Source organism: Bos indicus x Bos taurus, unplaced genomic scaffold (genome assembly GCF_003369695.1).
Source record: "Bos indicus x Bos taurus breed Angus x Brahman F1 hybrid unplaced genomic scaffold, Bos_hybrid_MaternalHap_v2.0 SuperScaffold_100126, whole genome shotgun sequence".
Classification (NCBI taxonomy): domain Eukaryota; kingdom Metazoa; phylum Chordata; class Mammalia; order Artiodactyla; family Bovidae; genus Bos; species Bos indicus x Bos taurus.
The window spans coordinates 1,336,222-1,357,503 of NW_020867066.1; the positions used below are offsets into that span (position 1 = coordinate 1,336,222).

General features: G+C 39.7%; 1 protein-coding gene across 4 annotated transcripts in view; it reads right to left on the reverse strand.

The window, feature by feature from the left end:
• Positions 1 to 21,282, reverse strand: part of LOC113888432 (multidrug resistance-associated protein 4-like) — a 105,877-nt gene that overhangs the window by 37,984 nt on the left and 46,611 nt on the right. For all 4 annotated transcript variants that reach the window (XM_027535560.1, XM_027535559.1, XM_027535561.1 and 1 more), the window contains exons 13-15: positions 20,038 to 20,138; positions 18,527 to 18,718; positions 720 to 875 (exon numbers count right to left, since the gene is read on the reverse strand). In XM_027535560.1, coding sequence (XP_027391361.1) covers positions 720 to 875; positions 18,527 to 18,718; positions 20,038 to 20,138 — 449 coding nt within the window. The remainder of the gene's footprint in view (positions 1 to 719; positions 876 to 18,526; positions 18,719 to 20,037; positions 20,139 to 21,282) is intronic.

Sequence of the window (21,282 nt, forward strand, 5' to 3'; positions counted from 1 at the left end):
CAATTCAATACTCCACCATCACAACAGGGACATATGGGTCTACATGAAGCACTTCACACTCACCGACCTATTTTGTCTTCACCACAGTTTAAGAGGCTGATACTCTTAGCTGCCTTGTAAGACAGAGAAAACTGAGGTTCATAGGAACAGAATTCTGAGTCCCCTGCTCTTCCTCACTAGTCTGTCTTGCCTCCCAGGTGAAAATTATTCATTAATAGCTAAATCATCAAAATCTCCCCAAAGCATCTATATAGCCTATACTTTTCAAAGCCCCACAATTTCACAGAAAGTTCTCCAAGGAGATAATCACCTTTGAAAAGATATCCTTATTTCCTACAGTAAAATTACATCTGTAAGACACTTATTAATAAAATTTATGTTTCCCTACAGGAAACTCTCCAGCACTAAACAAACAGTTTATCCTTCTCAGAATTATGTGATTATCAGCAGATAAATCTATGGAAACTGAGGAAGTCTGAGTCCAGAAATCTATCTCAGTAAGTTATTAAATCACACGCACACAAAACTGACAAATGAACAAAAAAATGAAACATGGTATCTGATGAAAGTGTCTGTTGAAAATACCTTCTGCTAAAAATATGCTCTATTGGGAAAAAAATAATCACCTCATTCACTTAATTTGAAAAAAAATCAAATTAAAGCACTTAAACTTAAATGCCTTATAAAAAGAACATGTGAGAATGCTCTGCTGTGCCTACCTGAGGTGCAACTGACATTTTCTTCCTTAAATCGTGCAGTCCAATATACGTTGTCAAGATGTCATCAATGCAAATGTCACCTTCAGGTTCTGACAACCTAAAAAGGGCAGCAATGAGGGAACTTTTTCCAGCTCCTGTTCTTCCCACGATGCCATACTGTAAAGAGACCCAGGGGGATGAAGGATTAACAGGAGGCACAAAACCCAGGAGAACCCTGATTGTTGAAGATGAATCTTAAAAATTCTATTATATATAAAGAGTAGCCTGTAAGTTTCTCAAGCATGGCCCTACTGATATTTTGGACCAGGCAATTCACAATTCACTGTTGAGGGGTTGGGGGCCTGTCCTGTATATTGTAGGATGTTTAACAGTAACCATGAACCCACTAGATACCAGATGCAACCCCGAAATTGTGGCAACCAAAAATGACAGAAATTCACAAATGCCCCTGATTGAGACCACCATCATCCCAAGAATATATAATATAAACTAGAGTCACTTTCATGCCTTCTAAAAATGTCAGGCAATTTTATTCAAATTTCCCTGAATAAATGCTTAATATGCAGAAAATTGTTTGTTTTCTGAAATTATCACATAGTATCCATTATGTGGTATGTTAAAGGGAGAGACATGTATGTGTATGTGGTGTGTGTGTGTGGGGGGGTATGTGTGTGTAACTAACAGTCGTAAATAAAGGAAGAAGATGACTTAAAAAATAATCTGCTGGCAGTGAAAAACCAGCAGTCTCCTAAGTGGTCCATAAGAAGTCAGCTTTTACTCCCTGGGTAATTTGACCTTGAGATTTACATGGATAATTTTACAGAGATCTCGACTAGTCAAATCAGAAGTGTTATACACAAAAAGTACTCACTTTCTCAGGGATATGTCATTTATTTAAGAGAAATTATTCTTTAGTAGAAAAATGAAATCACTTCCTGATATTACATATCTTAATTATATTCCATCTTGAAAAGAAACATCTTCAAATACAAAATGCAGGTCTCAGTCTTGAAAGACAGAGGCCAGTAGACAAAATGCACATAATGAGATAAACAACAACAGTGTTTGCTGTTTACATGGGACCTTTTATCAGAGCATTTCAAAAGGCTTTGTATTAATACATTAATACTTGCAACTAAACCTTGGAAAAATACATGTCAAGTGTCAGTCTATTTATTAAAAACAAAAGCAGAAAGAAATTAAATGTATAAACAGTAAGATTAAAGAATCAATATAATGCAGGTAACATGCTGGTAAGGAATAAAACCACATTCAAATATATATGCAGAAACTGGCTTTTTTCACCAATGAATTTTATAGTAAAAGAAAGTATTAGTCACTCAGTTGTGTCTGACTCTTTGCGACCCCATGGACTGTAGCCCGCCAGGCTCCTCTCATGGAATTCTCCAGGCAAGAATACTATAGTGGGTTGCCATTTCCTACTCCAGGGGATCTTCCTGACCCAGGGATGGAGCCCAGGTTTCCTGCCTTGCAGGCAGATTCTCTACCATTGAATCACCAGGGAAGCCCAACTGCGAATTCCCTGAAGGAAGCTTTCCAAGAGATGATTTACATCTCTATTTAGAATCTGGAACTGATGAGAGTGTATGATGTGCTTGTATCATTTATAAATCAGTAGTTTTAAAACTCATGTGTTTAAAAAAAGAACAACTAAATCTTTCTGAGCAATATAATCAAAATGCTTGGAACTTTTCATGTTTTCTGATTTGAATACGTCTTAAGTTTCAAATCCTAGTCTGTCAAATCAATCATGGCATTTCAAAAAAGAATTTATCTTTATAGAGATTAAACATAAGAAACGTGGGTTTAGCTAATTTTATTATCTTATAAAGATAATACAATGAATATAAGACATTTTATTGTTGTTCAGTCACTCAGTCATGTCCGACTCTTTGTGACACCAAGGACTGCAGCATGCCACGATTCCCTATCCTTCACTATCTCTTGGAGTTTTCTCAAACTATGTCCACTGAATTGGGGATGCCATCCAACCATCTCATCCTCTGTCATCTCCTTCTCCTCCTGATTCAATCTCTCCCAGCATCAGGGTCTTTTCGAATGAAGCAGCTCTTCACATCAGGTAGCCAAAGTACTGGAGCTTCAGTTTGAGCATTAGTTCTTCGAATGAATATTCAGGACTGATTTCTTTTAGGATGGACTGGTTGGAGCCCCTTGCTGTCCAAGGGACTCTAAGAATCTTCTCCACCACCACAGTTCAAAAGCATCAATTCTTCAGTGCCCAGACTTCTTTATGACCTAACTCTTATATCTGTACATCAATACTGGAAAAACCATAGCTTTAACTATACGCACCTTTGTCAGCAAAGTAATATCTCTGCTTTTTAATATGCTGTCTAGGTTTGTTGTAGTTTTTCTTACAAGAAGCAAGCATCTTTTAATTTCATGGATGCAATCACCGTCCACAGTGATTTTGGAGCCTAAGAAAATAAAGTCTATCACTGTTTCCATTGTTTCCCCATCTATTTGCCATAAAGTGATAGGATAGAACCAGATGCCATGATTTTCGTTTTTTGCATGTTGAGTTTTAAGCCATCTTTTTCACTCTCCTCTTTCACCTTTATCAAGAAGCTCCTTAATTCCTCTTCACTCTCTGCCATAAGGGTGGTGTCATCTGCATATATGAGGTTATTGACATTTCTCTTGGCAATCTTGATTCCAGCTTGAGGTTCATCCAGCCCAGCATTTCGCATGTTGTGCTGTGTATATAAGTTAAATAATCAGGGTGACAATATACAGCCTTGAAGTACCCCTTCTCCAATTTTGAACCAGTCTGTTGTTCCACGTCCAGTTCTAACTGTTGCTTCTTGATCAGCATATAGGCTTCTCAGGACATTTTGTACTTTATGATTAACCCTAATTCATAGAATATAGATGGGCCATTCTCTGCATACAGGCAGATTGTAGTGTGTATATATGTAGCTTACGTGTTCTGTGTACAGGCAGGCCTCAAAGATATTTTGGATTTTGCTCCAGACCACTTCAACAATGTGAATATCATAAAATAAAGCAAGTTAAATGAATTTTTTGTTTCTATGTACAAATAAAAGTTATGTTTATACTATACTATAGTCTAATGATGTACAATAGCATTATATATAAAAATGCACATACCTTTATTTTCAATACTTTACTGCTAAAAGAATGCTAATCATCTGAACATTTATAGGGTAGTAGTAAAAATCACTCATCACAGATCAGAATAATAAATATAATAATGATAAAATGGTTTGAAATACTGCAAGAATTATCAAAATGTGACAGAGAAACATGAAGTGAGCATATGCTGTAGGAAAAGTGGTGTCGATGTCCTTGCCTGACACAGCGTTGCCATAAATGTCCAATTTGTTTTTTTTTAAAGCATTATCTGTGAAGCACAATACAATAGGTGTGCCTGTATTTCTGCATGTCCTCATACATAAATCAACACACATCAGGACATAGGTGAGAACTAATCTGTGAGAATATTTGTATGTTCCCACATTATCAGCTCTACTGAAACTGATCCATCTGTGCAAACAGGAACATCTGTAAACTTTGGGTAAATGGGCTGAGATATGCAGGGGCACTGAGGACTGCTCATGACCACAGGACTGTGTGTTCCAAACTCCAGCAAAGAGAACTAAAAAAACAGGGAATTTCCCTGGCATTCCAGTGGTTAAGATTCTGTTCTTAAACTGCAGAAAGCGTGGGTTCAATCCCCAGTCAGGGAAATAAGATACCACATGGTGTGTGGCCACAGGCCCCCAAAAAGAAAAAGGCAACTCAAAGAAAATCTGACTCTGATTATTCCTAGAATTTAGTTGTCAAAGCTATAGTCTGGATGTCTTATCTGGGTAACCAAAGGGTTTTACCAGTTGCCCATGGAGAGTATAACCAGTATCAGTAAGCTTACATTCTTCAATCTAAACATACTTGGAGGGCTTCCCTGGTGGCTCAGTGGGAAAGAATCTGCCTGCCAATGCAGGAGAGATGTGTTCAATCCCTCGTCCAGTAGAATCCCACCTGCTGCAAAGCAACTAAGCCCATGAGCCACAACTATTGAGCCTGCGCTCTAGAACCTGGCAACCACAACTACAGGCCTGAGCTTACAGTCCACAGCTACTGAAGCCCTTGAACATTGTAGCCCAAGATCCTAACAAGAGAAGACACCACAATGAGAAGTCTACACGCAGCAACTAGAGAAAAGCTCGAGCAGCAACAGAGACCCAGCACAGCCAAAAATAAATAAGTAAAATTATAAAGATACTTGGAGAAAATCTTCTGTTATTTGTTTTGCAATGGCCCCTTTCTGTTTTTCCAACCAGGTTGGTCTCTGATGATGACACTTGTTAGACACTTGCTCCTGGATCTCTCTTCACACATCAAATGCAACATAATCAACCCACAATGCTCCACACAAAGCAACCCCTTCATCTGTCTTCCCCATTTGACTCTCATTACTTCTTTTCCAGGCTCACAGTGTTTAAAAAGTAAATTAAAATAAACTCTTTCCTTAATCATAATCAGTGCAAATGAATTTAAAAAGTAAATAAATACTAGCTATACCCTAGAACTCTGAAAAAACACATTCTTAAGATGATGTTTTTACTTTCTAAGCTTCTGTATGTGTTTTTTTACTGCTGTTGTATTTTTTTTGTATGTGATCTTAAAGACACAAGTTCACATATTTAAACAAAATGGGATTAAAGAAGTTTTGGCCACAGCAATCAGAGCAGAAAAAGAAATAAAAGGAATCCAAATTGGAAAAGAAGAAGTAAAACTCTCACTATTTGCAGATGACATGACCCTCTACATAGAAAACCCTAAAGACTCCACCAGAAAATTACTAGAACTAATCAATGATTATAGTAAAGTTTCAGGATATAAAATCAACACACAGAAATCCCTTGCATTCCTATAAACTAATAATGAGAAAACAGAAAGAGAAATTAAGGAAACAATTCCATTCACCATTGCAACGGAAAGAATAAAATACTTAGGAATATATCTACCTAAAGAAACTAAAGACCTATATATAGAAAACTATAAAACACTGGTGAAAGAAATCAAAGAGGACACTAATAGATGGAGAAATATACCATGTTCATGGATTGGAAGAATCAATATAGTGAAAATGAGTATACTACCCAAAGCAATTTATAGATTCAATGCAATCCCTATCAAGCTACCAACGGTATTCTTCACAGAGCTAGAACAAATAATTTCACAATTTGTATGCAAATACAGAAAACCTCGAATAGCCAAAGCGATCTTGAGAAAGAAGAATGGAACTGGAGGAATCAACCTACCTGACTTCAGGCTCTATTACAAAGCCACAGTTATCAAGACAGTATGGTACTGGCACAAAGACAGAAATACTGATCAAAATAGAAAGCCCAGAGATAAATTCACGCAGATATGGACACCTTATCTTTGACAAAGGAGGCAAGAATATACAATGGATTAAAGACAATCTCTTTAACAAGTGGTGCTGGGAAAACTGGTCAACCACTTGTAAAAGAATGAAACTAGAACACTTTCTAACACCATACACAAAATATACTGAAAACGGATTAAAGATCTCAACGTAAGACCAGAAACTATAAAACTCCTAGAGGAGAACATAGGCAAAACACTCTCCGACATACCTCACAGAAGGATGCTCTATGACCCACCTCCCAGAATATTGGAAATAAAAGCAAAAATAAACAAATGGGACCTAATTAAACTTAAAAGCTTCTGCACAACAAAGGAAACTATTAACAAGGTGAAAAGACAGCCTTCAGAATGGGAGAAAATAATAGCAAATGAAGCAACTGACAAACAACTAATCTCAAAAATATACAAGCAACTCCTATAGCTCAACTCCAGAAAAATAAATGACCCAATCAAAAAATGGGCCAAAGAACTAAATAGACATTTCTCCAAAGAAGACATACAGATGGCTAACAAACACATGAAAAGGTGCTCAACATAACTCATTATCAGAGAAATGCAAATCAAAACCACTATGAGGTACCATTTCACGCCAGTCAGAATGGCTGCGATCCAAGTCTACAAGCAATAAATGCTGGAGAGGGTGTGGAGAAAAGGGAACCCTCTTACACTGTTGGTGGGAATACAAACTAGTACAGCCACTATGGAGAACAGTGTGGAGATTCCTTAAAAAACTGGAAATAGAACTGCCTTATGATCCAGCAATCCCACTGCTGGGCATACACACCGAGGAAACCAGAAGGGAAAGAGACACGTGTACCCCAATGTTCATCGCAGCACTGTTTATAATAGCCAGGACATGGAAGCAACCTAGATGTCCATCAGCAGATGAATGGATAAGAAAGCTGTGGTACATATACACAATGGAATATTACTCAGCCATTAAAAAGAATACATTTGAATCAGTTCTAATGAGGTGGATGAAACTGGAACCTATTATACAGAGTGAAGTAAGCCAGAAAGAAAAACACTAATACAGTATACTAATGCATATATATGGAATTTAGAAAGATGGTAGCAATAACCCTGTGTACAAGACAGCAAAAGAGACACTGATGTATAGATCAGTCTTATGGACTCTGTGGGAGAGGGAGAGGGTGGGGAGATTTGGGAGAATGGCATTGAAACATGTATAATATCATGTATGAAACGAGTCGCCAGTCCAGGTTTGATGCACGATACTGGATGCTTGGGGCTGGTGCACTGGGACGACCCAGAGGGAGAGTATGGGGAGGGAGGAGGGAGGAGGGTTCAGGATGGGGAACACAGATATACCTGTGGTGGATTCATTTCGATATTTGGCAAAACTAATACAATATTGTAAAGTTTAAAAATAAAATAAAATTAAAAAAATAAAGTGAACATACTGTTATATGTGTTTTCATTTAGTATTTCATTAAGATATTTACTTTAATGATTGTATAATATTATAGTACATGCGATCATTTATTTAACAAATCCTCTATGACTGCATCAAATAGTAAGCTGTCATAAATAACTCTGTGTTAAATATCCCTGAAACTTAATCTTTGCAAACAACCTTAATCATTTTCTCACATAAATTCTCTGATGTGAAATTGCTGAGAGTCAAGTATAAACCCCTTGGACAGCAAGTATGAATCCCTGGACAGCAGGAGATCATCCATTCAATCCTAAAGTAAATCAGTCCTGAATATTCATTGGAAGGACTGATGCTGAAGCTCCAATACTTTGGCCACCTGACACAAAGAGTCAACTCATTGGAAAAGACACTAATGCTGGGAAAGATTCAAGGCAGGAGGAAAAGGTGATGACAGAGGATGAGATGGCTGGATGGCATCACTGGCACAATAAACATGAACTTGGGCAAACTCCAGGAGATACTGAGGGACAGAGAAGCCTGGTGTGGTCAGTCCATGGGGTGGCAAAGAGTCAGACACGACTAGGTGACTGAACAACAACAACAAAGCATGAAGATTTTCAGAGGAAGCTGTTAAGATTCTAACCTACCCTCCAGAAGTATGATGCCATTTTCTACTCCCACCTGTTTCCCTGCACATTCAAAAATCCAGTTGTTATAGGTTTGTTCTAATTGACATCAGTTTGATTCCAAAAAGTTGAATCACTTTCCCAAGAATCGTACTAGAGATGCAACAGCTTCTGGCTCCCTGCTTATCCCGCACCTGCCCACCCTGGTCCATGTGCTCTTACTTCTTAGATTAAACTCCTGAATGCTAGCTCAGGGCCCGTCACTCCACGTCAAGATGTCTCTTTTACAAAACTGTCCTCTCTAACCTCTCTATCCTTCATATACATGAGTCAGCTTCCTTGGCATCACTAGGTAGTTGTGAGGGTCGAATGAAAAAATGTGTGTTACCCACCTGGTATTTCCTTTTGTTGAATGCTTTGCAGGTGTCTGGTTCTTTATTCACTGGATCAGGGCATCATGCTTTTGCTTATGCTGGTCCCACCTCCCAGAATGCCTTCCACATGCATTTTCACCTGCTGAAGACCTAACCACACACCACTAAGTCTGGCTCACATGCCTAATTCCTTGGAAATGCTCTCCCTGTCCCCTTATGTGGGCTTGTCCCAACCCTTACAGATGTTATGTCATTTTTTATTAATGTCTATAAAAATCATGACCTCCTAGTTTATAAAGCTAACATAGTCATTTTTTTTTTGTTTCTTCAACTAGACTGTATATGTTGACATCAGGAAATATATTGTATTTGACTTTACCATATTGTATTACCTGTGGTGTCCTGAGACAAAGAAATTTCCACTGCGAGCTGAGAATTTTAATTCAGGCCAGAGAAATTTATGGAAAATCTATTACCGTATTATTTAGGTATAAGATAAATCAGACAGAGAAAGGTACAGCAGATGGATCCTATAGCTATAAACACAACTTCAAATGTCCAACACCTCATTCTCATGGAACAGACAACACCTTCCACAGTATAAGCGGTTAAGGTCATTTTCAGTTCAGTTCAGTCGCTCAGTCGTGTCCAACTCTTTGCGACCCCATGAATTGCAGCGTGCCAGGCCTCCCTGTCCATCACCAACTCCCAGAGTCTACACAAACCTATGTCCATCAAGTCTGTGATGCCATCCAGCCATCTCATCCTCTGTTGTCCCATTCTCTTCCTGCCCCCAATCCTTCCTAGCATTAGGTCTTTTCCAATGAGTCAACTCTTCACATGAGGTAGCCAAAGTATTGGAGTTTCAGCTTTAGCATCAGTCCTTCCAATGAACACCCAGGACTGAACTCTTTAAGGATGGACTGGTTGGATCCTTTTGCAGTCCAAGGGACTCTCAGGAGTCTGCTCCAACACCACAGTTCAAAAGCATCAAATAAGCCCAGCTCTTTACATGAGGTGGCCAAAGTACTGGAGTTTCAGCTTCAACATCAGTCATTCCAATGAACACCCAGGACTGATCTCCTTGCAGTCCAAGGGACTCTCAAGAGTCTTCTCCAACACCACAGTTCAAAAGCATCAATTCTTTGGCGCTCAGCTTTCTTCACAGTCCAACTCTCACATCCATACATGACCACTGGAAAAACCATAGCCATGACCAGATGGACATTTGTTGGCAAAGTAATGTCTCTGCTTTCTAATATGCTGTCTAGATTGGTCATAACTTTGCTTCCAAGGAGTAAGTGTCTTTTAATTTCATGGCTGAAATCATCATCTGCAGTGATTTTGGAGCCCAGAAAAATAAAGGTTGACACTGTTTCCACTGTTTACCCATCTATTTGCCATGAAGTGATGGGACCAGATACCATGATCTTCATTGTCTGAATGTTGAGCTTTAAGCCAACTTTGTCACTCTGCTCTTTCACTTTCATCAAGAGGCTCTTTAGTTCTTCACTTTCTGCCATAAGGGTGGTGTCATCTGCATATCTGAGGTTATTGATATTTCTCCCGGCAATCTTGATTCCAGCTTGTGCTTCCACCAGCCCAGCATTACTCATGATGTACTCTGCATATAAGTTAAATAAGCAGGGTGACAATATACAGCCTTGACGTACTCCTTTTCCTATTTGGAACCAGTCTGTTCTTCCATGTCCAGTTCTAACTGTAGCTTCCTGACCTGCATATAGGTTTCTCAAGAAAAAGGTCAGATGATCTGGTACTCCCATCTCTTTCAGAATTGTCCACAGTCTATTGTGATCCACACAGTCAAAGGCTTTGGCATATTCAATGAAGCAGAAATAGATGTTTTTCTGGAACTCTCTTGCTTTTTCGATGATCTAGCAGATGTTGGCAATTTGAACTCTGGTTCCTCTGCCTTTTCTAAAACCAGCTTGAACAACTGGAAGTTCACTGTTCACGTATTGCTGAAGCTGGGCTTGGAGATTTTTGAGCATTACTTTACTAGCGTGTGAGATGAGTGCAATTATGTGGTAGTTTGAGCATTCTTTGGCATTGCCTTTCTTTGGGAGTGGAATGAAAACTGACCTTTTCCATTGCTGAGTTTTCCAAATTTGCTGGCATATTGAGTGCACCACTTTCACAGCATCATCTTTCAGGATTTGAAATAGCTCAACTGGAATTCCATCACCTCCACTAGCTTTGTTCGTAGTGATGCTTTCTAAGGCCCACTTGACTTCACATTCCAGGATGTCTGGCTGTAGGTGATCACACCATCGTGATTATCTGGATCGTGAAGATCTTTTTTGTACAGTTCTTCTGTGTCTTCTTGCCACCTCTTCCTAATATCTTCTGCTTCTGTTAGGTCCATCCCATTTCTGTCCTTTATTGAGCCCATCTTTGCATGAAATATTCCCTTAGTATCTCTAATTTTCTTGAAGAGGTCTCGAGTCTTTCCCATTCTGTTGTTTTCCTCTATTTCTTTGCATTGATCGCTGAGGAAGGCTTTCTTATCTCTCCTTGCTATTCTTTGGAATTCTGCATTCAGATGGGAATATCTTTCCTTTTCAGCTTTGCTTTTCACTTCTCTTCTTTTCACAGCTATTTGTAAGGCCTCCCCAGATAGCCATTTTGCTTTTTTTGCATTTCTTTTCCATGGGGATGGTCTTGATCCCTGTCTCCTGTACAATGTCATGAACCTCATTCCATAGTTCATCAGGCACTCTGTCTATCAGATCTAGTCCCTTAAATCTATTTCTCACTTCCACTGTATAATTATAAGGGATTTGATTTAGGTCACACCTGAATGGTCTAGTGGTTTTCCCTACTTTCTTCAAGGTCATTTTACACCCTATGAAAATAATGACCATTTTTGTCTAAGCAGTTATTCTGGGTGCTTCACATGTCTTATCTTGTTTAAGTTTTTCATCAACCCTACATCAATCCTATCACTTTCATTTTGCACAAGAAAAGATTGAAGCTTAGATTCATGAATTAGTCTGGTTGAAATATCAGAGCCCGTAAGTAGCAGGATGGGACTCAAATCCACGTCTCTTGGCCTCTTTTCCATCTGCTGATGGGCCTCCTTATCCCCTGGATGGCCTGATACCTTATCATGTGTCTGTGTAGCTAGAACAGAGATAGTGGGAAGAGGTGTAGTTGGAGTTAAAGGAACAGGCCTACCATAGAGATCTTATGGCCAGATAGTTAAAGCCTGACATGGACACAGGCATATTTGTGGTGAGTGGGAACAAAGAGGGTACCTGAGGGCAGGCAGACCAGCTGTCAGCAGAAAGAACCAGCACCCACAGCCGGATTGAGAGAGAAACTTGCAGCTAAGTGAGACACATGGTACCTGTGGAACAGGCCAAACAGAACTCATGTCCTGTTTGTGGCAGCAAGACTCACTTTTGATCACATCAGGTGGTGAAAGAGCTACATATACACTGCTACATGGGGCTGACTCTAACTCCAGGTCCAGGCAGGGCCGAGCCTATGGGAAATCCCTCCAGTTCCTGCACGAGGCTGATATGGGGAAAGACAGACAGCAGGATGAAAACTGCCTGTGATGAAGATAGACTCCCCTGGAAAGACACAAATGATGTGGTGGAATCACACAGAATTAAATTATAATGTAAAGGTCCAATTTATAGAGCATGAAAGTAAATTTACTAGAAAGTAAATCTAGTGGCACAGAACATTTTAGAGCCTCCTGCTTAGTCGCAACAGAGACTTGGGAATTCTTGAGTTCAATTTCAAATTGTCAAAGGACATTTCTTGGAAATCACAGGTTATCACTCATCAAAAACTGCCCATGGGAGAGAAATGAGGAGGTCATGTTCAGATGCAATTCTGAGTCAAGAGGTCTAGGTGAACCTGAGATTCTGCATTTCTAAGAAGCTCCAGGAGATGCAGGTGCTGCTGGCCCTGGCACCACAGTCTGAGTTCACAGGGAATTAGGAAGCCAGCAGGAGAAGTGGGCCAATCTGGGAGTGAAGAGAGGGGATTTTAACAAAATATTGTGTAAAAAAGGAGAAAATTTAGGAAACTAATATTTTTGCACATTATAGCATGGTCTACTAATAAGCATCTGTAAAAGTGTATCATCCAAATAATAGCTGTGAGCAAAAACAAAGCAAAATCAATCTATCTCAAGAGCTGGAAAATACTTTGCCCAGGATTCTCTAAAATGATCAAATCAACCACAAAATCATCTAAATGAAAAATGTAGCCTGTTTTCAGACTCTAACCAGGAAGTCTAGGGTCCTATTTACCTCCTGTTGGCTTTTATGTTTGGCTTTTATGTTTTATGCTGGGTCCTGATTGCCTTGGAAGAGTTGTCTCTAGTTGTGATGAGTGAGGGCTACTCCTGTTACAGTGCATGGGCTTCTCACTGAGGGGGCTTCTACTGATGCTGAGCAAAGACTTCAGTAGTTATGGCACAGGGGCTCAGCAGTTGTGGTGCAGGGCTTAGTTGCTTTGCGGCATGTGGAATCTTCTCAGATCAGGGATTGAACCAGTGTCTCCTGCATTGGCAGGCAAATTCTCATCCACTGCACCACGAGGAGTCCTAGTTCCTTATTTTTACTTGCTATTTCTTCTGTGAATTAAAATCCTGCATAGCACCTACTATACTTTCCTATTGACTCTAACTTCCAGGAATCAGGACAGAAGAGGAAATAAGGGAAAGAGAATAAAGCCCCACTTATTCTGGGCTGGCTCACTCCCAAGTCCCCTGCCCACCATGCCCCCCACCCCGACCCCCAAAAAAAGCAGCCTCTATCAATCAAATCCAACACTAAAGCAGTATCCTGGAGTGATGAGGGCTGGGACAGGTGAGCAGGAGAGGGAACCTGGGATATACACAGGTGGGTGAGATCATTTCATGAATACACTGCCCGGGTATCATTTCCAAACACAGAAATGAAGCTAACAGTGATACTGAGAGTGGACCAAGGCACAGATCAAAAGTCAAGTTACCGCAGTTATTAATTCAGTCTCCAAATTCAGTTTTCCCTCAAACATTTTAGAATCTTAATCCCATGATTTGCAGGTTTTAGAAGGAAGAATAAGAATCTGTTATGTTCCTAAGTTGTACTACAGAGTATTTTAGATGAGTCATATTTTATGGCTTTGGGGAAAATTTAAGACAAGTGCAGGTTAACAGAATTACATTTACAACAGAAAATCTGACAGACACATTGTCTGAGAGTAAGTAAACACCACCTACAGTGCTCTCAGGGAAAAGATTATATCAAGAGCTGTGGTTAATGTTTTCCTGACACAGCAGTTCACATTTTTCCTGACCTACACTGAAACTGGAGATAATTAGGAGGGAGTTTTTGCCCTGTGACTAACTGAAGCTGCTCCCTGGGTAGCGTTCGGGCATTACGTTGAATATTCTTTCATGTTACAAGGGTTTCATTCATTAAATCACAGCTACAGCCATTAGATGGGTCTGGGGTGGTAAGAGTTTTAAAGAGCAGTTCTTTCAGTTATGTACGGAGTTGTCATGTGTGTGTGTGTGTTTGTGTGTTGGTTTCCACTTGTTCATACCTGTGTTACTCACTCACCCTCACAACCAGCAGTCCCTCAGCACCCTCTCTATGCCCTGTAGAATGCTACTCTCTGGGGACAAAGATGAAAACAAGATGCTCCCTGATTTTAGAAAGCCTCAAAGTACTATGAAATGCAGATCCCAAATTACAAAGCATGCCACAGGTGCTATCTTTTAATTATGATGAAATTCACATAACATAAAATTTAACCATTTAACCATTTTTAAGTAGATAGTTTGGTGTTCAGTTCATTCACATTGCTGTGCAACCAAGCTTGTCAATTTTTTTTTTTTGCCTCATAAAACTAAAATTCTTACCCATTAACAAACAACTCCCCATTTCCCCCTTCCCCAGTCCCTGGAAACCATCATCCTATTTCCTGTCTTCTTGGATTTGACTACTCTAGAAATCTCACATAAATAGAATCAGAGTATTCATTCCTTTTGTGTCTGGCTTATTTCATTTAGCAAGATGTCATCAAGGTTTATCCATAGGTCAGAATTTTCTTCCTTTTAAAGGCTGATTAATACTTCATTGTAAGGATTTGGCTCCTTCCAACTTTTGGCTGCTATGATCATAGGTGTACCATAAATGCTATCTTAAAAGAGTATATAAGACACTAAGGGTATACAAGACCTTTTAGAACTAATACCCATAAAAGATGTCCTTTTCATTATAGGGGACTGGAATGCAAAAGGAAGTCTTATGGGAGGAAGCAGGGTAATGGCTAATACAGTTTTGCCAAGAGAATACACTGGTCATAGCAAATACCTGCTTCCAACAACACAAGAGAAGACTCTACACATGGACATCACCAGATGGTCAACACAGAAATCAGATTGATTATATTCTTTGCAGCCAAAGATGGAGAAGCTCTCACAGTCAGCAAAAAAAAGACTGGGAGCTGACTGTGGCTCAGATCATGAACTCATTATTGCCAAATTCAGACTTAAATTGAAGAAAGTAGGGAAAACCACTAGAGCATTCAGGTATGACCTAAATCAAATCCCTTATGATTATACAGTGGATGTGAGAAATAGATTTAGATCTGATAAAATGCCTGATGAACTATGGACAGAGATTTGTGACACTGTACAGAAGACAGGGATCAAGACCATCACCATGGAAAAGAAATGCAAAAAAACAAAATGGCTGTCTGGGGAGGCCTTACAAATAGCTGTGAAAATAAGAGAAGCAAAAAGCAAAGGAGAAAAGGAAAGATATAAGCATCTAAATGCAGAGTTTCAAAGAATAGCAAGGAGAGATAAGAAAGCCTTCCAAAAAAAAAAAAAGAAAGCCTTCCTTGGCGATCAATGCAAAGAAATAGAGGGGAAAAAAAAAAAAAAACAGAATGTGAAAGACTAGAGATCTCTTCAAGAAAATTAGAGATACCAAGGGAACATTTCCTGCAAACATGGGCTCGATAAAGGACAGAAATTATATGGCCTTAACAGAAGCAGAAAATATTAAGAAAAGATGGCGAGAATACACAGAAGAATTGTACAAAAAAGAGCTTCATAACCAAGATAATCACGATGGTGTGATCACTCACCTAGAGCCAGACATCCTGGAATGTGAAGTCAAGTGGGCCTTAGAAACCATCACTACAAAGCTAGAGGAGGTGATGGCATTCCAGTTGAGCTATTTCAAATCCTGAAAGATGATGCTGTGAAAGTGCTGCACTCAATATGCCAGCAAATTTGGAAAACTCAGCAGTGGCCACAGGACTGGAAAAGGTCAGTTTTCATTCCAATCCCAAAGAAAGGCAATGCCAGAGAATGCTCAAACTAGGTACTCAACTCACATGCTAGTAAAGTAATGCTCAAAAACCTCCAAGCCCAGCTTCAGCAATACGTGAACAGTGAACTTCCAGTTGTTCAAGCTGGTTTTAGAAAAGGCAGAGGAACCAGAGATCAAATTGCCAACATCCTCTGGATCATCAAAAAAGCAAGAGAGTTCCAGAAAAACATCTATTTCTGCTTCATTGAATATGCCAAAGCCTTTGACTGTGTGGATCACAATAAACTGTGGGAAACTCTGAAAGAGATGGGAATACCAGACCACCTGACCTGCCTCTTGAGAAACCTATATGCAGGTCAGGAAGCTACAGTTAGAACTGGACATGGAACAACAGACTGGTTCCAAATAGGAAAAGGAGTGCGTCAAGGCTGTATATTGTCACCCTGCTTATTTAACTTATATGCAGAGTACATCATGAGTAACGCTGGGCTGGAGGAAGCACAAGCTGGAATCAAGATTGCTGGGATAAATATCAATAACCTCAGATATACAGATGACACCACACTTATGGCAGAAAGTGAAGAGGAACTAAAAAGCCTCTTGATGAAAGTGAAAGAGGAGAGTGAAAAAGTTGGCGTAAAGCTCAACATTCAGAAAATGAAGATCATGGTATCTGGTCCCATCACTTCATGGGAAATAGGGACACAGTGGAAACAGTGTCAACCTTTATTTTTTTGGGCTCCAAAGTCACTGCAGATGGTGACTGCAGCCATGAAATTAAAAGACACTTACTCCTTGGAAGGAAAGTTATGACCAACCTAGATAGCATATTCAAAAGTAGAGACATTACTTTGCCAACAAAGGTCTGTCTAGTCAAGGCTATGGTTTTTCCAGTGGTCATGTATGGATGTGAGAGTTGGACTGTGAAGAAAGCTGAGCACCAAAGAATTGATGCTTTTGAACTGTGGTGTTGAAGAAGACTCTTGAGAGTCCCTTGGACTGCAAGGAGATCCAACCAGTCCATCCTAAAGGAGATCAGCCCTGGGTGTTCTTTGGAAGGGCTGATGCTAAAGCTGAAACTCCAATACTTTGGCCACCTCATGTGAAGAGTTGATTCATTGTAGAAGACTGATGCTGGGAGGGATTGGGGGCAGGAGGAGAAGGGGATGACAAAGGATGAGACGGCTGGATGGCATCACTGACTCAATGGACATGAGTTTGGGTGAACTCCGGGAGTTGGTGATGGACAGGGAGGCTGGCGTGCTACAATTCATGGGGTCACAAAGAGTCGGACATGACTGAGCAACTGAACTGAACTGAAGGGTATATTAGTGTGTGTGTGTGTGTATAAAATTATATATATATATATATATATGTATATTTACACTAAAAGTATAGTGTGTATATATATATATATACACTAATATGTATATTAGTATATTAATTATATGTTAGTACATTAAGTATATAGTATATTAAGTATGTATATTAAATATATATAATATAAATTAGTATATATAAGGGTATATTAAGGGTATATTAAACTTAGGGTCTTGAGGATGCATTCACATTGACTCAGAAAATGAGGAGATTTTCGTCATCCAGATGATGGAGGGCCTGGGTCTCTGAGGCTGAGGGGCAGCATGTGCACTGGGAACAGAGAGGATGTGGTGCTTTGGGAGAAACTACACACAATCCGAGTGCAGTGGTGTGTGTGTGTCTCAGACATACTGTCTGCGGAGGGAGGTGGGGAAGAGCTCTTAATACCTTGTCTGTTCTGGCTTAGTGTCTTCTTCAGGACTCTGTCCTGGTCCCAGGTGAGGGCCTCAAGCTGACTGTGGAAGGAACATCACCAGCAGACATGGAAGCTGACAGGTTCAGGTCACAAGCCTCTCTACCATCTTTCATGTGGATCTTCTCTGCTTCCTTCCATTTGCTTTGACTTTTAGCCAATCTCTAGACCCTGCCTCCATCTGAGGTCCTGATTCCTCACTTAGGACTGGGTCATTATTCAGGCTCTTCTCTGGTAGACACAAGGTCACCTCACGGCTCCTGCTGGAGTGGACTTGAGGCTAGGCTATGGTTCCAGCAGCAGCTCACACAGCCCAGTAAGGATCAGATCTGGGCTAAGAAAGAAGCAGTCTATGGGGGGAGGGCAGGGGGCTGGCAGCTCAGTGTGGGTGAATGGAGAACAAGGCTACAGGAAGGGCTAAGGGACAGAGAGGGAGGTTGCAATCAGAGAATATCATGGGAAGAAGAGAAGATTTCAAAATACAAACAAGAAAATATGGAAAAGAATGAGATACTGAGAGTTAGGACCAGGAAGACAAGGCTGATGTCCCAGACTTTGTATGAATAATCAGGTGTCACATATAGTGTCCTGAGCCAGGTTAAGATGGAGCCCCAGATCCCAGAGCCCATCAATCACCATGAGGGAGCTCACAACACGGGGAAAAAATTGCTGGTGTTCCCATTCCATGGCCAGTTTCCAAGAAAGATTCACCTACAATGTCACTGATCTAATCTGCATCCATTAGGAGCAAACAGTCCCCCTGACATAGTGATAAGGAAGCCAAGTACAGATGTGGTGCTAAATCTTTAGCTGGATTTAAAGAGGCAAATGGCTTAAACTAACCTTTTCTCCTGAGTTAATGATTTCTTCCAGGTTCCTCAATACCAGAGGACTGTCCGAGTTATATCTGAAGTTAACACTGGAAAAGGAAATCCTTCCGTTTGGGGGCCAGAATGGTGGTGGACGATACTCAAGTTCCCAGGGTGCTTCTTTCTCAAGGTCTGTATATTCAATCCCCCTTTCTACTGAAACCATCTGAAAGACATATGACATCACATCAGTTAGTATCAGAGGATCTAGTTTATGGGTGTTCAGAGATTGTAAATGAAACCTCCTGCTTTTCTATGGTTCAGAATATCTCAGGTCTCAAAATCCACAAAGGACAGAAGTAGGAGCCTGATAAGGCCTTGGATGATCTGCAAACTTGTTCATCATCTTCAACAGTTTTACACACGACCACTTTCTTCAATTTTATATAAAAGCTAAGAAAATTAAGAGAAATGAATGGTAAGGTTTTATTGATCCACCTTTCACATCTGAATAAAAAAGCAAAAGTTTTTTTTTTGAAAGAAAAGAACACTTATGGACATCGATCAATATGTATGGCTACAGAAGGGTCACGTGTTACAGATGTCCAGAATTGGACAGTCATCAAACATCATTTTAATAGTCACTTTCAACTCTGTTAGGAGAAATAAATGGAAAAACTTCATTTTTATTGTTTTTCTCCCTTTAGGAGAAGGTAAAAGTATTCAAAAGTATATAATTTACTTATTGACTAAGGCCTCTTAAACAACTGTAATTCCACACTTTTGAGAGCACATTCTGAGAGGAAGCCTACCTACCAGGAAGAAGGCCCACCAGCAAATTCAGGTGTTCAACACACACAAGAATAAGTGATAAAATGGGGGGCTGGAGAGAAATATTAATTAAATAAACCTTAAAATACTGGATTCTTTTCTTTTACCAAAAATAAGGAATTATCCATTAAGAAGCAAAGATAAATAAACTGCTAAGAAATTAGCTTACATTGCCTCCAGAATTTCAGAACGTCTCTCCTACAGAGACATTTATTGTATTTGAAGACAGTTTGTGATGAATGTAAAATCTTCTGACATGGCATACATATGTGAGAAAATATGTGTATATTTTTATTAACTTTAAGCAGATGGAAAGTGAAAGTGAAAGTCAGTCAGTCAGTCAGTCATGTCCAATCTTTGCAACTCATGGACTATAGCCTTCCAGGCTTCTCTGTTCATAGGGATTCTCCAGGCAAGAATACTGGAGTCAGTAGCCATTCCCTTCTCCAGGGGAGCTTTCCAATCCAGGGACAGAACCTTTGTCTCTTGTGGCTCTGCATTGCAGGTGGATTCTTTACCATCTGAGACACTAGGGAAGACCTCAAGCAGATGGAGGAGAACATAAAAAAAAAAAAAAAAAAACAACTTTGCAAGATTATGTTAAAAAAAAAAGAGAGAGAAGAAAGGGTTGTATTATTTTATGTAAGAATTGCTTTTATGCCATATAACAGGAAGGAGACCTGAAAAGGCTAAGAACAGAAAGATAAACATCACCATGTTCTCAATTTCGGCACTTTGCCTGACGCACCACTGGAACATCCCCATGAGTGTTAGCGTGAGAGACAGGACCAGGCCAACCTGCCCGAGATCCAAAGCTAAATGAGGAACAAGAGGAATAAAGTGAGTCTCCTTCTCAACCCCTCACACAGGTCTTTCTGTCACTTTACAAAGAAGACTCCTTTATTTTTATGATTTTTATTGAAGTATAGTTGATTTACAAAACTGTGTTAGTTTCAGGTGTAAAGTGAATTAGCCAGATATATACATATAATCTGCTCTTTTAAAATTATTTTCCCATATATGTTATTACAGAGTATTAAATAGAATCCCCTGTGCTATACAGTAGGTCCTTTTTAGTTATCTATTTTATTATAGAGTAGTGAGAAGACTCCTTTATAATATTTAAGTCATTAGCATGTAATGATATTATCACTCATAATATTACTTCTGTTGTAGAGACAATAATATAGTAAACACACACACACACATTCACACACACACTATGAGGGACTTTCCTGGTGGTCCAATAGCTAAGACTCTGAACTCCCAGTGCAGGGGGCCCAGGTTCGATCTCTGGTCAGGCAAAGAGACCCCACGTGCCACAACTAAGAGTTCACATGCTGCAACTAAATTCCTGCCTGTTAATAACTAAGACTAAAGAGCCTGCGTGCCCCAACTAAGACCCAGTACAGCCAAATAAATAAATAAAATTTTAATAAGTTATTATGAATTTAGAAAGAGCTAACAAAATTTTTGTTGTTTAGTCACTAAGTCATGTCTGACTCTGTGACACCATGGACTGTAGCATGCCAGGCTTCCCTGTCCTTTGTTATCTCCCAGAGTTTGCTCAAATTCATGTCCATCGAGTTCATTATGCTATCTAACCATCTTATCCTCTACCACCTCATTCTCCCCCTGCCTTAAATCTTTCCCAGTATCAATGTCTTTTCTAATAAGTCAGCTCTTTGCATCAGGTGGTAAAGTACTGGAGCTTCAGCATGAGTCCTTCCAGTGAATATTCAGGGTTGATTTCCTTTAGGATTTCCTAATTTGATCTCCTTGCTGTCCAAGGTACTCTCAAAGAGTCTTCTCCAACATCACAACTTGAAAGCATAATTTTTCGGCCCTCAGCCTTCTCAATGGCCCAACTTTTACATCCATTGACAACTCTTACATGACTACTGGAAAAAAACATAGCTTTCACTATATGGACCTTTGTTGGCCAAGTGATGTCTCTGC